Source organism: Entelurus aequoreus, linkage group LG11 (genome assembly GCF_033978785.1).
Source record: "Entelurus aequoreus isolate RoL-2023_Sb linkage group LG11, RoL_Eaeq_v1.1, whole genome shotgun sequence".
NCBI lineage: Eukaryota > Metazoa > Chordata > Actinopteri > Syngnathiformes > Syngnathidae > Entelurus > Entelurus aequoreus.
This window is the reverse complement of record NC_084741.1, coordinates 23271506-23289687: the sequence shown is the minus strand read 5'-3', so window position 1 is coordinate 23289687 and position 18182 is coordinate 23271506. Positions and strand designations below refer to the sequence as shown.

General features: G+C 37.6%; 1 protein-coding gene across 1 annotated transcript in view; it reads left to right on the top strand.

The window, feature by feature from the left end:
- dgkb (diacylglycerol kinase, beta) overlaps window positions 1–18182 on the top strand; it is a 260736-nt gene that overhangs the window by 101692 nt on the left and 140862 nt on the right. The window contains 7 exon segments of the mRNA XM_062062705.1: window positions 1978–2052; window positions 5868–5987; window positions 9007–9124; window positions 10785–10873; window positions 11101–11217; window positions 11450–11548; window positions 16693–16794. Of these exon segments, the coding sequence (XP_061918689.1) occupies window positions 1978–2052; window positions 5868–5987; window positions 9007–9124; window positions 10785–10873; window positions 11101–11217; window positions 11450–11548; window positions 16693–16794 (720 nt within the window).

The window sequence follows — 18182 nt, the reverse complement described above, 5'->3', positions numbered from 1 at the left end:
CTACATCTGTAAGTGCAAGTTAAAACTCTACTATGCAAAGCCAAAGCCATTTATCAACAACACCCATAAACGCTGTCGGCTTTGCTGAGCCCGAGCTCATCTAAAATGGACTGATGCAAAGTGGAAAACTGTTCTGTGGTTTTTGGAAACTGTGGACGTAGTGTCCTCCGGAACAAAGAGGAAAATAACTATCCCGACTGTTATAGGCGCAAAGTTCAAAAGCCAGCATCTGTGATGGTATGGGGGTGTATTAGTGCCCAAGACATGGGTAACTTACACATCTGTGAAGACACCATTAATGCTGAAAGGTACATACAGGTTTTGGAGCAACATATGTTGCCATCCAAGCAACGTTATCATGGACGCCCCAGCTTATTTCAGCAAGAAAATGCCAAGCCACGTGTTACAACAGCTTGGCTTCATAGTAAAAGAGTGCAGGTACTAGACTGGCCTGCCTGTAGTCCAGACTTGTCTCCCATTGAAAATGTGTGGCGCAATATGAAGCCTAAAATACCACAACGTCGGACTGTTGAACAACTTAAGCTGTACATCAAGCAAGAATCGGAAAGAATTCCACCTGAAAAGCTTCAAAAATTGGTCAACTCAGTTCCCAAATGTTTACTGAGTGTTGTTAAAAGAAAAGGCCATGTAACACAGTGGTAAAAATGCCCCTGTGCCAACTTTTTTGCAATGTGTTGCTCTATCAAATTCTAAGTGAATGATTATTTAGAAGAAAAAAAAAGTTTCTCAGTTTGAACTTTAAATATCTTGTTTTTCAGAATATTCAATTGAATATAAGTTGAAAAGGATTTGCAAATCATTCAATTCTGTTTTTATTTACAAATTACACAACATGCCAACTTCACTGGTTTTGGGTTTTGTAAAACCTCTGCCTTGTTTTTAATGAAAACTTAGGCCTAATACGCTACTGTATTTTATTGTTGATCATTATGGTGGTACTTGGTGAAAAACATTTGGGAGCCACTGCACTACACTACATTAAGCTGCAGAAATGTTGCAGCAAAGCAACATCAATTTTGCACAGAAGGAGTAGTAGTGTGGGACAGGAAGTACGACACATAAACACAACAAATCCAGTTCGTTTTAAAAATAAAATGCTTTGTACAGTATCATTTGATTTTTTGGAACTTTTAAATGCACATTTTCAACTGTTGAACAGTTCACTAGTTTTGGCACAACTTGCTGTTCTCGAACACAGGGATTCTCAAACTGTGGTACACGTACTACTAGTGGTACGCGGGCTCCATTTAGTGGTACGCCAAATAATCACTTAATTAGATATTCAAATACAGTGTTATACTGTTCAAACTGTGTAATGTTACAATGGCCAAAATAATAACTATACTTGTGAAGTAAATAATCTGCCTTGTATTTAATGAATGCTCAGGCCTACTATGCTACTGTATTTGAATGTTGGTCATTATGGTGTTACTTGGAGAGCCAAGTATTCTGAGTTGGTACTTGGTGAAAAAAGTTTGAGAACCACTGCACTACACTACATTAAGATACATAAATGTTTGTGGAGTATAATTAAACTTAAAAAAAACATTTTAAATACACAACTGTGCAATCCAACTGTTGAATGTTTCACTACTTTTGGCAAAACTTTTTTTCCACCAAATGCCACCTCAGAAAACACTTGGTTTTCCAAGTACCACCATAATGACCAACATTAAAATAGTGTAATAGGCATAATTATTCATTAAAAAAACAAGGCAGAGGTTTTATTTAACAAATATATTTAATATTTTTGGCCAATGTAACATAACACACAGTTTGAACAGTAACACTGTGTTTAAATACAGGAAAATAAAATAATGTTTTATTTATATTGGGTTAAATTATTATTTGGCATACCACTAGATGGAGCCAGCCAGGAAAATCATTGTTTTAACCGGAAGCCGAATGACACATTTCACAATATATTTGTGTGCGTGTGTACTTGTGCGTCTGCAGGAGCTGGAGCACATCATCTCCCAAATGATGCACGTGGCCGAGTACCTGGAATGGGACGTGACCGAGCTCAAACCCGTAAGAACACAAACCTCTCACTGGACGCTCATTTATTTAGTTTGGCAATTAAAATAAAATACATTTTCAATGGTTAATAATCCAAAGATGGCATATACAGCATTCCCTGTGGGTTCAATACAACAGAACAAGCTTTGCAGCGCTCTTAAATAGATCAATGTTCATCTGTAGTATAATAATAATAAAAAATAATACAATATTGTTTAATAAAACAACATGTATTCAATTGAATAATTAAAAAAACAGGACCCTTTCTACATTAACCCACAACAGTAATTACATTTTTAATAAAAGAAAAGTGTGTTTAATTAAATTAAAATTTGACCAAACCGGACCCAAATGCTTTTCTCGACAAACCTACAACTTTTATTGTATTTTTTTGATAAAGACATGTAATTTAAAGAGCACAATTGTTTAAAGAGGGATTTACCATAGTTTAGTTTTAAGATGCGCAGCTTTTGTGGTAATTAAGGTAGTACAGGGACGGCGTGGCGAAGTTGATAGAGTGGCTGTGCCAGCAATCGGAGTGTTGCTGGTTACTGGGGTTCAATTCCCACCTTCTACCTTCCTAGTCACGTCCGTTGTGTCCTTGGGCAAGACACTTCACCCTTTGCCTCTGATGGCTGCTGGTTAGCGCCTTGCATGGCAGCTCCCGCCATCAGTGTGTGAATGTGTGTGTGAATGGGTAAATGTGGAAATACTGTCAAAGCGCTTTGAGTACCTTGAAGGTAGAAAAGCGCTATACAAGTATAACCCATTTATCATTTATTTATTATTTACATGCATGCAAAAGTGCTTTACACCAGGGGTTCTTAACTCTTTTGACATCAAGGCCCAACTTTTCCCAAATATTATCACTGAATTAGTAATCATACTCTTGATTTTAATTGTATTATAATTATATCCAACCTACTTATAGTTAACCTTATCGAATGACATGAAAGCATGTGTTAATCACAAAGATTATTATTTATTTAACACATAAACCTTAGCCTTAAGTCAGGCTGATTAAAAAAATAAATACTCATCAAATATACTGCATAGGAAGGCACTCATAAATAACTGATGAAAAATAAATGTGCATACAATTATGTTGCGCTAAAAAGGGATAAGCGGTAGAAAATGGATGGATGGATAAAATAAAATAAAAAATTTAATAATATAATAATTTCTTACATAAACTGTCGATAAAATTAAAGGTCAAATGAAAATACAGCTTCACCACTTAAGTCATGTGTTTTGCGTTTAAAAAACTTATTTATGACTTTAGCTCCAGACTTCTTCAGTTTGTTTTGATACAGAGTCCTGTATAAAAAAAGTATGGCTAGCTCAGTCTCAAAATTGGTAGCAAACATGGCACCCTGTGGCCTGTTGAGTGGCTTTTGACCAATCATTTAGGAGATGGCCTGGACATACTCTCTCTGATGAGTCAAAAGCCACGCGACTGCAGGGCGCCATGTTTGCTACAAACTTTGAAACCGAGTTGGTCATTCTCTCTCTACACCAGGGGTCACCAACGCGGTGCCCGCGGGCACCAGGTCGCCCGTAAGGACCAGATGAGTCGCCTGCGGGCCTGTTCTAAAAAAAAAAAAAAAAAAAAAAGTTTTTATTTTTTTTATTTTTTTTAATTTTTTTTATTTTTTAAATTAAATCTACATAGAAAAAACACAAGATACACTTTCAATCAGTGCATCAACCCAAACAACCTCCCCCATGCACACTCATCCACACCCACTCCCACAAAAGGGGTTATTTCTTTCTGCTACCAATATTCTGGTTCCCACAACATAGACAACACATCTGCAAGGGACACAGTCCCTGAAGCACACATGATTGTATAGGCTGCTGGTCCACTAACATTTTCATTAATTACTATTTTTTATGTAATTATTTTTATATTGTTTTACTTTCTTTTTTATCCAAGAAAATGTTTTTTATTTATTTATCTTATTTTATTTTATTTTTTAAAAAAGGGCCTTATCTTCAACAGACCAGGTTGTCAATGAAATTAGATTTGTTTAAAGGGTTTTTTAAACCAGGCCCAGTCCAGATAATGTCCAAGTCGGACTCAGCAACACACACCTTCATTCATGTACACAGAAAAAAATTAGGGAACCCAACAGATTGCATATAATTTATAAACAAAATTACATTTTCAAAATAAGCATTTATGTACAGTCCAGATTATGTCCAGGTCACTCAAATTAGGGAACACAACAACAGATATCATATAATCTATAAACATAATTATACTTTCAAAATAAGCCTTTGAGGACTTCTCATCTTTTTTTAAATGTTTTTTGGCATCATTATCGTTTTCAACCATGTAACTTTCTAAAGTTAGAAAATACTGAATAAATGTTTTAAAGAAAGTAATACTAAGTGAATATCTGTTTTTGGCCTTAAAAATAAACATTTTACAGAGTACTATAATTAAATTGACTAAATCATGATTGTCAATGAACTCTCCTAAAATAACAGAAACCACATTAAGCTTCATAAACAAACCAATCCTTAAACACATTTTTTCAACTTCCACCCAAAACAAAGACACAATATGACAATACCAAAACAAATGCAGGGTGGATTCAGGCTCCTGACAACAAAATTGGCAATCATCTGACTCTGTCATATTCCATAATTTTAACATTTTCCCTGTGGGTAAGAAGTTATAAATAATTTTAATTTGAAAATAACGATTTTGCACATCGATAGTGGTTTTATAGATTAGTTTGAATATGGCATCCCATGGCAACGGGCAGTCAAAAAAGTCCTCCCATTTTCCATTTGTGTTGTATGAGGCAGCCTTCAAAGACAATGAGGAAAAATCTTATCTTTGTGAATCAGCCTTTTCTGACATGAACTTCATCAAGAACAAACACAGAACACGCCTCACTGATGCACATCTGCAAGACTCACTCAGAGTTGCAGTGTCAAGTTACACACCAGAGTACAACTCACTAGTTAACAGCATGCAATGCCAGGCTTCCCACTAACTGACAAAGAAACAGATAACAGATTTGGTGTCCACTTCAAAGTGTGACATGATTTAAAAATTTGAGAGTTTACTTTTGTATTTTACATGAGTTATTATTTGTACAAACATGGTGCAAAGTAATTCATGATTTGTTAAAAAAATGTTAGTGGCTAGCTAGTTAAAATGGGATATTGTGATTTCACAAGACTGTCTTAGAAGTGATCATTTGAAAATGTTCAATTTGAAAAATGTGCACTTAGAGAAAATATAAAAATAAAGTGTTGCATATTGATATTTATCTGTTTCTATATATATTTATTGTGAGAAATCATTAAGATGATCAGTGTTTCCACAAAGATAAATATCATTAATTATTAATAATAACAGAGTTAAAGGTAAATTGAGCAAATTGGCTACTTCTGGCAATTTATTTAAGTGTGTATCTAACTGGTAGCCCTTCGCAGTAATCAGTACCCAAGAAGTAGCCCTTGGTTTCAAAAAGGTTGGTGACCCCTGCTCTACACTGTTCTGGTTTAATGCTGTCATTACTGCACAAGTGGTGGAAAAGTGTATTACAATTGAGTACCGCTGCAGCCTATTACAGGCCACAGCTAACAGATTTTTTTAGCGACCTATGTTTAAGAAACACTGCTTTAAAACATTTAAGACAAATACTTTAAAAACAACCCAGTCCTTTACATTAATTTTTATGATTTTTTTTTTCCTAAAAAGTAAAACATGTAAAAACTTTCAAGACTGTTCACAGTTTCATCCACCAAAGGTCAAAGTTCAGATTGTAAGGCGCATGTAACTTGTACCTATATTTTCCCCTTGGTAGATACTGCAGGAAATGATGCAGGAAATCGACTACGACCACGATGGCACCGTGTCTCTGGAGGAGTGGATCCAAGGAGGCATGACAACCATCCCACTGCTGGTTCTGCTGGGTCTGGAGACGGTAGGTGCACAAGGGCCCCTAAACTTTTTTATTCCTGTACTTTCATTCATACTCATGTCATAATTCTTTCTTTACGTATTGAAAGCTTTTTGGGTCAAAAATTGGAAATGGCTGTTTTAACCAGAGGTGTCCAAAGTGCGGCCTGAGGGCCATTTGAGGCCCACTGCCGCAGCTCGAGTTTTGTTGGCCTGCAACATGTTGTCGGAAAAAATAAAGTACAAATGTAAGAAAGAAGTGCAAAAATTATTAATTTAATGAAAAGAAAGCTGAAAATGTGATACAAAATTTGAAAAGTTTAAGTATGCGTGTGATATTCAGATATGTTTTTATAAATTCTACAAATAGACACTACCGTATTTTTCGGAGTATAAGTCGCACCGGAGTACAAGTTGCACCTGCCGAAAATGCATAATAAGGAAGGAAAAAAACATATATAAGTCGCACTGTCGCATTTTTGGGGAAATTTATTTGATAAAACCCAACACAAAGAATAGACATTTGAAAGGCAATTTAAAGTGTATGTTATATGAGGCATAAATAACCAACTGAGAACGTGCCTGGTATGTTAACGTAACATATTATGGTAAGAGTCATTAAAATAACTATAACATATAGAACATTCTATATGTTTACCAAACAATCTGTCACTCCTAATCGCTAAATCCCATGAAATCTTATACATCTAGTCTCTTACGTGAATGAGCTAAATAATATTATTTGATATTTTACGGTAATGTGTTAATAATTTCACACATAAGTCGCTCCTGAGTATAAGTCGCACCCCCGGCCAAACTATGAAAAAAACTGCGACTTATAGTCCGAAAAATACGGTATACTGTATATCAAACCTTAGTGTCATTTTAAGTGCCATTTTGGTGTTAGAAGTAGAGATGTCCGATAATGGCTTTTTTGCCGGTATCCGATATTCCGATATTGTCCAACTCTTAATTACCGATTCCGATATCAACCGATACCGATATATACAGTCGTAGAAATTAACACATTATTATGCCTAATTTTGTTGTGCTGGATGCATTAAACAATGTAACAAGGTTTTCCAAAATAAATCAACTCAAGTTATGGAAAAAAAATGCCAACATGGCACTGCCATATTTATTATTTAAGTCACAAAGTGCCTCAAAATAGCAGCTTGGAATTTGGGACATGCTCTCCCTGAGAGAGCATGAGAAGGTTGAGGTGGGTGGGGTTTGGGGGCGGGGTTGAGGTGGAGGGGGGGGGGGTTGAGGGTTAGCGGGGGGTGTATATTGTAGCGTCCCGGAAGAGTTAGTGCTGCAAGGGGTTCTGGGTATTTGTTCTGTTGTGTTTATGTTGTGTTACGGTGCGGATGTTCTCCCGAAATTTGTTTGTCATTCTTGTTTGGTGTGGGTTCACAGTGTGGCGCATATTTGTAACAGTGTTAAAGTTGTTTATACGATCACCCTCAGTGTGACCTGTATGACTGTTGACCAAGTATGACTTGCATTCACTTGTGTGTGTGAAAAGCCGTAGATATTATGTGATTGGGCCGGCACGCAAAGGAGTGCCTTAAAGGCACGCCCCTAATATTGTTGTCTGGGTGGAAATCGGGAGAAATTCGGGAGAATGGTTGCCCTGGGAGATTTTCGGGAGGGGTACTGAAATTCGGGAGTCCACCGGAAAAATCGGGAGGGTTGCCAAGTATGACTGGGAGACGCAACCGCTCTGTAATTCTCCCTACGTCCGTGTACCACTCCGTACAGCAGCGTTTTAAAAAGTCATAAATTTTACTTTTTGAAACCGATACCGATCATTTCCGATATTACATTTTAAAGCATTTATCGGACGATAATATTGGCAGTCCGATATTATCGGACATCTCTAGTTATAAGTGACAAATTGTATTATGACTAGTATTAAAATGTCTTCCTTTTCTAATTACATCACATCTTTTTTTTTGTTTTTTCTTACATTTCATTTTTCTTACATTTTTACTGTTGTTTTTTTTCCCTGACAATATGTTGCGGGCCAACAAACCCAAGCTGCTGTATGCAGTTGCCCACTGGCTGCACTTTGGACACTCTTGAAATAACTAATACTAGTACATGTTGACACCTACAGTAGGTAAGGAATTCCTAAGGCCCCATTGGTGGGAGGGGTTAATCCTTTTGCAATGCATTCTGCTGAAAATGATGGAAAGCGCCACTCCACATAGCAACTGACGCTGTGAACAAAGTTGGAATTGCCACAAAACACATGTTAAGATATTCAACACTCTACTGCCATCTGGTGCACCCCCCTAACTCGTTACGCTTCTTGTGTCAGGTACACCGTGACGAATGGGGCCAAATGAATCCCCTTCCGACTGTATAACACAAAGATGACACTAAGTTTTGTCTTAAACATGAGTAGTGTCTGTTTTCAGATTTTTCTGTGTACATAAATAAATAATGTCACAATTATGCGGCTCTTGGTGGAGAAAGTTTGGACATGCTGGTTTTTAAACTGTTTAAATTCATACATCTGCGTGTAGTTTGAACACTGTCCAGTAGATGGCAGCCTTTTACCAGCCTTAGGTGCAATCTGCGTTCTGTTTCAGTATGAGTTGAGAACACCTTCTAGTATATATTTCTTGTACATGAACATTCCATTTTGTCATGACAATTTATTTTTTTTAAAGTACATTGGATATAATGCAATATTTTAAAGTAATTATATCATCTATTTAAAATACATACTGATTAAGCTATATGTAGTGTTTGAAGTTGTGTGTTTTATTTGTATGTTTATTTGCCTGCAATATGAATTTAATATGTTCAGTACCAAACATGTATATCTTTTTTGGATTGAAGGAATATAATGCTGTTTTTCCATGAACTTTTACAGTATTCACAATATGAGAGAGAACCTAATTGCATTTAGACAGCAAATGAAATGTAAAAACAAACAGAGAAGGCCCCATGCAGCCTCTTCAACAAATACTGTTCATTAAGTGGTAGAGTCCATTAATGCTTGTTGTTTTGCTGCTTTTTACTGCGTGCAGAATGTGAAAGATGATGGGCAGCACGTGTGGAGACTCAAGCACTTCAACAAGCCGGCCTACTGTAACCTTTGTCTCAACATGCTCATTGGCCTCGGCAAGCAGGGACTCTGTTGCTCATGTGAGTCTACACACACACACATGCACGCACACACACAAGCACACACACACACAAGCACACATCCACACGCACACTTACTGTAACCAACAGTAAATGTGTTTGTATTGTAAATATTTATTTTTACTCACTACATTTAGTGAGCGCCTCATCTACACACACACACACGGCACATTGTATATTGTACACATGCGCAATACTAATACTAAGATTGATACAGATGCTAATGACAACTAGTCATTTCAATAAAAAATAAATACATCGGAAGGGATGAGGTCAAGTGTTCTATTATTTAGGGTGTATTTTTTTAGGTATTTTATCATAGTTTCCTTGTTGTAGGTATTGTGCCTCCTTGAATTTTCTATTTAAAGTTTATTTTAAACTTGATGCTCATTCTGTAAAAAAAAACAATTGTTTTAGTACATTTAGTTGAACCTAAGGTGTAAAGTTTTCATATATTTTCCGTAATATATATCTTAATATATTGTATATCTATATAGTTTAATGTTGACGCGCACACACACACACACACACACACACGCACACACACACACACACACATATATATATATATATATATATATATATATATATATATATATATATATGTGTGTGTGTGTATATATATATATATATATATATATATATATATATATATATATATATATATATATATATATATATATATATATATATATATATATACTGTCATGTGATTTTTTTTTTTATCAGATTAATCACACTCAAGAACTGTGAATAATCATGACTAATCACAGGTTATTTGCTTGCATAAATACATTTTCTGAAGAAAATACCCTAATAGTTGGATACAAATGCAATTTTGTACTCAGAATGTCATACAGTAACATTTTCTAAATGTTTTACTGAACTGCCAGCCACTAATTTCCTCATAACCTGGTGACAGTAAGTATAGTAAAAATCAAGTGCACATTTTTGTTTTTCTTGTCTTAAATATAAATATTTCCTGCTTAACTTAACAGAATAAAAATAAACATATTTCTTTAACAGAAGTCTGTCCTGCCTAACTTAAAACTGAATACATTCAGTGTCCATCTTTATGATGGAATATGTCAATTCAAACATCACTATGAAAATTACTGTGACAAAAAAAGAGGTGAGATAATTGTTGTTTATTAATATGACTGGCAACATTTCAATTGTGCCTTATTTATGAAGAAGATCTGATATGATGATCACTGAGTATCGGGAGATTTTGTTTTTTTAAGGCAATAAAAACAAATGAACAAATACCGTATTTGCTGCACAATTGCTAGAAATTGTAAAAAAAAAACATTTAAATGAAATAACGGTCGTTGTTTTCGGCAAGGCACGGTGCATAATTAGGAAAAAAAAACACAAATATTACATTTTTGTAATTGGTGTGGAATTGCATCAAATAAAAAGGTCAGTTTATTGTCACAATATTTCTCTGAAAGTGTGTTTTGGTAAGACATGTTCTACATAGAATTGATGCGAGTAACAATAATTCTTTGTTCTTGTAAGAAAGAAGGCACGTCTACGCTCTTCACACACTCTCCAGGCAGATGCCTTTTTTTGCATTCGCCACCACGTCACTCTCCCACTTCAAACTGTAACTAAGTCCGCCTTTTCAACCACACTGTCCTCGTGTCCTCTCCTCCAGTCTGCAAGTACACGGTCCACGAGCGCTGCGTGGCCCGCGCGCCGCCATCCTGCATCAAGACCTACGTCAAGTCCAAGAAAAACACCGAGGTGCGTCCAATTGGAGTGCGGCGCACTCGTCGGCACGCTTGGATCACACACATTCTCCACGGGGCTCGGGGCGAGTGCCCCTCCACCCCTCGGTGGAGCCCAGAGCGCTCAGCGTGCTGCTTAGCTTTGCTAATTAGCAGGCATTTGTCACTCTTTCTTACTTCTTTTAATTGTTGTGCCACTGTTGTTCCATTTCTCACTTCTCTCCCCCACCCCTCTCTCCGCAGGTAATGCATCATTTCTGGGTGGAAGGGAACTGCCCCACCAAGTGTGACAAGTGTCACAAAACCATTAAGTGTTACCAGGGCCTGACTGGCCTCCACTGCGTTTGGTGTCAAATCACGGTGAGGACAAGAGGACACCTCGTTGTTGTTGTTGTTGACGTGTCGCTGCTTCTTCTTGTTTAGAGGTTGTTGTTTTTTGTCTTTTACACCTCACCTCACCAATTTACACTCACGCAAGACGACACGTTTAATGGCAGTGTGAGGGTGAAAATATGCAAATGAGCTGAAAACGTACACACATGACTTCTGCTGGAAAGAGTCGCAACAGTAATAACGCCGTCGCCTCTTGCAGCTCCATAACAAGTGCGCCTCCCACGTGAAGCCCGAGTGTGACTGCGGACCTCTGAGGGATCACATCCTGCCCCCCAGCTCCATCTGCCCCGTCGTGCTGGTGCGTGACACCTTGTTTTTGAAATCTGTCTCACACTGAGCCCAGACACTTCATTAGGCACAGATAATTATGCTCATAATGTTTTTCCTTCATTGAAAAATATGTTTATTATTGCCATGTGCAACTGTTGCAACACATTTTTCTTCAAACAATACTCAGTATGCTGGAGTGTGGGTGAACGCCCATGCAAACATAAATGAGAAGGCATACTTAATACACTTTGTTGCATAGGTGCACACAGTGTAGCTACGTGATTCTGTGAAATGATACGCGGACAAAAGTACCGTATTTTTCGGACCATAAGACGCACCGGTTATAAGGCGCACTGCCGATGAGTGGGTCTATTTAGGTCTATTTTCATACAAGAGGCGCATTAAAGGGGTCATATTATTTTTTTTTCTAAATGTAAAACACTTCCTTGTGGTCTACATAACACGTAATGGTGGTTCTTTGGTCAAAATCATCGATTATGTTTTACAGACCGTCTTCAAGCTGCTTTCTGGCCGTCTCTTCAGGATGCGCCGTTTTGTGGGCAGTCTTATTTACGTTCCTCCACTTCCACAGTGTCTTCACCTTGCATCTTTGTTGTACCGGTAGTTTTTAGTGTTTCCAAAGCGAGACTACTGACTAGGGATGTCCGATAATGGCTTTTTGCCGATATCCGATATTCCGATATTGTCCAACTCTTTAATTACCGATACCGATATCAACCGATACCGATATCAACCGATATATGCAGTCCTGGAATTAACACATTATTATGCCTAATTTGGACAACCATGTATGGTGAAGATAAGGTACTATTTAAAAAAAATAATAAAATAGGATAACTAAATTAAAAACATTTTCTTGAATAAAAAAGAAAGTAAAACAATATAAAAACAGTTACATAGAAACTAGTAATTAATGAAAATGAGTAAAATTAACTGTTAAAGGTTAGTACTATTAGTGGACCAGCAGCACGCACAATCATGTGTGCTTACAGACTGTATCCCTTGCAGACTGTATTGATATATATTGATATATAATGTAGGAACCAGGATGTTGATAACAGAAAGAAATGGGGGGAGGGAGGTTTTTGGGGTTGGTGCACTAATTGTAAGTGTATCTTGTATTTTTTATGTTGATTTAATAAAAAAAATTAATAAAAAAAAAAAAACCCGATACAGATAATAAAAAAAACGATACCGATAATTTCCGATATTACATTTTAACGCATTTATCGGTCGACATCCCTACTACTGACTGATATAAATTAGAACTAGAGATGTTTGCCGATTTCCGATATTGTCCAACTCTTAATTACCGATTCCGATATCAACCGATACCGACATATACAGTCGTGGAATTAACACATTATTATGCCTAATTTTGTTGTGATGCCCCGCTGGATGCATTAAACAATGTAACAAGGTTTTCCAAAATAAATCAACTGAAGTTATGGAAAAAAATGCCAACATGGCACTGCCATATTTATTATTGAATGTCCAACTCTTAATTACCGATTCCGATATCAACCGATACCGACATATACAGTCGTGGAATTAACACATTATTATGCCTAATTTTGTTGTGATGCCCCGCTGGATGCATTAAACAATGTAACAAGGTTTTCCAAAATAAATCAACTGAAGTTATGGAAAAAAATGCCAACATGGCACTGCCATATTTATTATTGAAGTCACAAAGTGCATTATTTTTTTTAACATGCCTCAAAACAGCAGCTTGGAATTTGGGTCATGCTCTCCCTGAGAGAGCATGAAGAGGTTGAGGTGGGCGGGGTTGAGGTGTGGGGGTTTGGGGGGGGCTAGGGGGTAGCGGGGGGTGTATATTGTAGCGTCCCGGAAAAGTTAGTGCTGCAAGGGTTCTGGGTATTTGTTCTGTTGTGTTTATGTTGTGTTACGGTGCGGATGTTCTCCCGAAAAGTGTTTGTCATTCGTGTTTGGTGTGGGTTCACAGTGTGGCGCATATTTGTAACAGTGTTAAAGTTGTTTATATGTTCACCCTCAGTGTGACCTGTATGGCTGTTGACCAAGTATGCGTTGCATTCACTTGTGTGTGAAAAGCTGTAGATATTATGTGACTGGGCCGGCATGCAAAGGAAGTTCCTTTAAGGTTTATTGGCGTTCTGTACTTCTCCCTACGTCCGTGTAAACAGCGGCGTTTTAAAAAGTCATACATTTTACTTTTTGAAACCGATACTGATCATTTTGAAACCAATACCGATAATTTCCGATATTACATTTTAAAGCATTTATCGGCCGATAATATCAGCAGTCCGATATTATCGGACATCCCTAATTAGAACTGTACGCTACTTTGTATTAGAAATGGCAACAGCGGAGGATGATTGTCCCACAACAAAAGGATAGAGAAAAAACGGAGCCTATTGTGACTATGGCGCAGACGCGTGAAAATTTTGGGGATAATATGTCTCCTAATTGGTGCCATTTTGGGGTCTTCATACACACACCATAATAATACTCGTATGTTGAAGCCGTAATGCTGCGCGGCTTCGTAGCTTACCGAAGTCGTACTAAAACATTTTGGCAAAATTGTGTTTAATGTTCTATGTTCTCAATGAAACATCAACGTTTTAGTGTTGTTTGCTTACGGGCACTTGCTAGCATCATTTATTCAATAGGCGTCATTCAACATGCAGTCCACGTGTATCTCTTATGTGTGACTGCCATCTACTGGTCACACTTATCATTTCACCTTGTGCCAAGAAAAAAATGCTTTTAGGTCGGAAAGCACAACCAGAATAAAATAGTACAATAATATAATAAAAATAAAATACAGTCGATTTTTGAGAAAATTAAATAATTTTAAGTGTGCCTTATTGTCCGAAAAATACGGTATTTACTTTTTTTAAGCGCAATGTTTGGCCGCACGATAATAGAGATGGTATACAAAAATTAGGGGTGTCCCGATTTAATATTGATATCAGTTATCGGTCCGATATCAGTAAAAAAGTATCGCATTATATCGGCTAGCATCTATAATGTCCGATATACAGTAAGCTCCGATACAAGCAGTCCAGCAGCGCATTTATCTGACAGTTAGCATCTAAATGTCCCCCATTAAGCATGGAGGTGCTCAAAACATTTGTGATTATTCCAATTCTACATCGATTAATAAATAATACAATGTTTAACTTTTTTTAAACATTTTTAAAGAATCAATTTTAAAAAGGCGTTCTTTGGGCCATCGCCGCGCTTACTCGCTGTGCGTATACGACACATGTCAGTAGCCAAAAATACCTTTTTAACACGTAACTTGTTTTGAAAATGTTCTACTATAATTTTTATACCAAACAATACATTATGAAAATCGGTTTGAATCGAAAATTGTGTTAAGTCACCCCAAAAATTTTAATCAAATCGGGAATCGTTGTAAGATTCCCATCCTTAGTAAGCACACAAGTTTGGTCTTTTAGTTATTTATTTTAATAAAGTAATTTAAAAAAGATAAACATAGGCTTTAGGTTACTCGGAGCTTGCAGCTACACAACAGCTTAGCACATAATAGCACACAAGCTAGACATATGTAATGAGTGTCCTTAATTGAACAGTATTGCAGACTAAAACACCACATTTGTCAATATAAAAGTATTAAACAACTATAGTTGCATGTTGGGATGGGTACCGAATCCTGTACTTTTTTGGCACAGACCAAATGCAACAGTGCCATAATTCGCTAACTGTCGTCAGCCAATCTTCCTCTAGGTAATGTTGCAATTTTCAATGCCAACAAATAAATTGCCTCTAAAAAAATGCTCCAACATAAGTAAAGTAAGACTCCACTCTTCCAAAGATGCTAAGATACATTGACTTTGCTATTGACATGCTATTGATTAGCATGAACAATTTTACATGGCAATTTCAACACCTCCAAATGTGTTAATAAAGACCTGAACAAAGATGCACATTACAATCAAACAGCTAATGCGTAATGAGTACAATACTTACATTATTAACACTTTCTGGGGCGCAACAAAAAAACAAAACACACTATAAACTATACTCTAGTGACATCTAGCATCCTGGACTTGTAACTGTAATTGCAACTTCATGTCATACCTACTGTACATACTCAGAAATGTAATAATAAAACAAAATAAATCAACTGGTCAGCAGTTATCATAATTAAAGTACCAATTATTGTCACACACACACTAGGTGTGGCGAAATTATTCTCTGCATTTGACCCATCACCCTTGATCACCCCCTGAGAGGTGAGGGGAGCAGTGAGCAGCAGCGGTGGCCGTGCCCGGGAATCATTTTTGGTGATTTAACCCCCAATTCCAACCCTTGATGCTGAGTGCCAAGCGAGGAGGTAATGGCTCCCATTTGTATAGTCTTTGGTATGACTCGGCCAGGGTTTGAACTCACAACCTACCGATCTCAGGGCGGACACTCTAACCACTAGGCCACTGAGTAGGTAATAATTAGCTCATTTTAAATAGTTCACTAAAAATGTAGTTATACTATCAAAAACAATTATTCTTTATTAACACACACAAAAGTACTGAACATTTGTATTGTTGAGTACCGGTATCGATTCCTTGGTACCGGGGATTGGTACTGTATTGGTTCAAATGTGAAAGGTACTTATCCCCAGTTGCAAACTCCGAACACATATAACATTTTCCAAGGCAGAATCATATTACTAAGTATCCAGTAACAAACGTGTCCGCATCATTCAGCTTACCTTGTCATGTGCTTAACTCGATTAATTTGGTTACAAGGTGTCACCAAAACAAACAATTACCACTCCAGTTCAACTTAAAAACAGCATTAATCCATTCCAGACAGTTAATGATAAACAGGTTAGTGTGTTTCTTACTTAGCGTTGTTTTTCTGTGTGATTCCCGCTGATAGAGTATCGGATCCATATGGTTATCGGCCAATACTCAAAGTTCTAATGTCGGTATTGTATTGAATGTGAAAAAATTGTATCTGGAATTTTTCACTGGAAAACTGAATCATGCAGAACTGAGGTACAACTGTAATATTCATTCACGTAAGGAAAATACACTAAAACATGTTACATCATTGTTTGAATAACCCAGATATCATCCAGTCTGACAGGGTCGCTTTAGGAAGAAAAGTATCTTATGGAATCTTCGGCTTTACTTTCAGGAAAGACAGTCGACGCTGAGGAAGGACTCGCGGTGCAGCCAGTCGAGCCGAGGGAAGGTGCAGAGAGCCAACTCCGTCACTGTGGACGGCCAAGGCCTGCAGGTGATACTGGTCTGATCGGTGCAAGCATGATACATGACGTGTTGGATTGTGTACCTACTCAAAGTGAGCATACACAGTTGTGTTTCCATGCTAGCATTTAGTGTGACGCGGATATCCACTTGTACGGGGCGACACCAGCCTCCCGCCGCGCGGCCCGCTTATCTCTGGTATCTTGTCAGCCATTACACCGTCTGTGGCGACGGCTCGTCTCTAGCAGACGCGTGATGAATCATATCCCGGCCACATCCGTCTCTGCCCCTCGCCGGCTAACCAGCGTAATAATCAAGATTATTATTTATAATTACAGGAAGTAATTGATCACTCTGGGCTGGACAGAGAGGTCGTTAATTCCCCCCCCGGCCTGCTTGGATCGCAGACTGGGGGAGTTAAGCGCTTCGTCTGTGTCAAGGGGCGGCAGCGGGAGGGGCTGACTGCAACGACATCGGCCCGTTCAACAGAGGGGCCCGTAGATTAGAGCTTGTTTGGGTTGGCGTTTTTTTAAGATGGGCCCGCGGCGCTTTGGGCTGTTCCGAGACACCGGGAAGTGCTCACCTACGTCACACCTGTGCGGCTCACAGCTACTAGGGGCCACCTGCATGGTGTTGGGAAACTGCAATGACATTCGGGGTGCACAAAACAAAACGATTTACATCTGAATCGCCATTCTTATTCATTCGGATTTTAAACCGATTCAGAACTTTTACAATTAATTTAAATTAATTTACATATATGTATATATATATTTATATTTATATGTACCATATTTTTCGGACTATAAGTTGCTCCGGAGTATAAGTCGCACCGGCCGAAAATGCATAATAAAGAAGGAAAAAAACATATATAATTCGCACTGGAGTATAAGTCGCATTTTTTGGGGAAATTTATTTGATAAAACCCAACACCAAGAATAGACATTTGAAAGGCAATTTAAAATAAATCAATCAATCAATCAATGTTTATTTATATAGCCCTAAATCACAAGTGTCTCAAAGGGCTGTACAAGCCACAACGACATCCTCGGTACAGAGCCCACATACGGGCAAATATAAAGAATGAATGATGGGTTCTACATGTAAAGCGACTTTGGGTACTTAGAAAAGCGCTATATAAATCCTAGGTATTATTATTATTATTATTAATAGTGAACAACAGGCTGAAAACTTAACATATTATGGTAAGAGTCATTCAAATAACTATAACATATAGAACATGCTATACGTTTACCAAACAATCTGTCACTCCTAATCGCTAAATCCGATGAAATCTTATACGTCTAGTCTCTTACGTGAATGAGCTAAATCAGGGGTCACCAACGCGGTGCCCGCGGGCACCAGGTCGCCCGTAAGGACCAGATGAGTCGCCCGCGGGCCTGTTCTAAAAAAAAATAA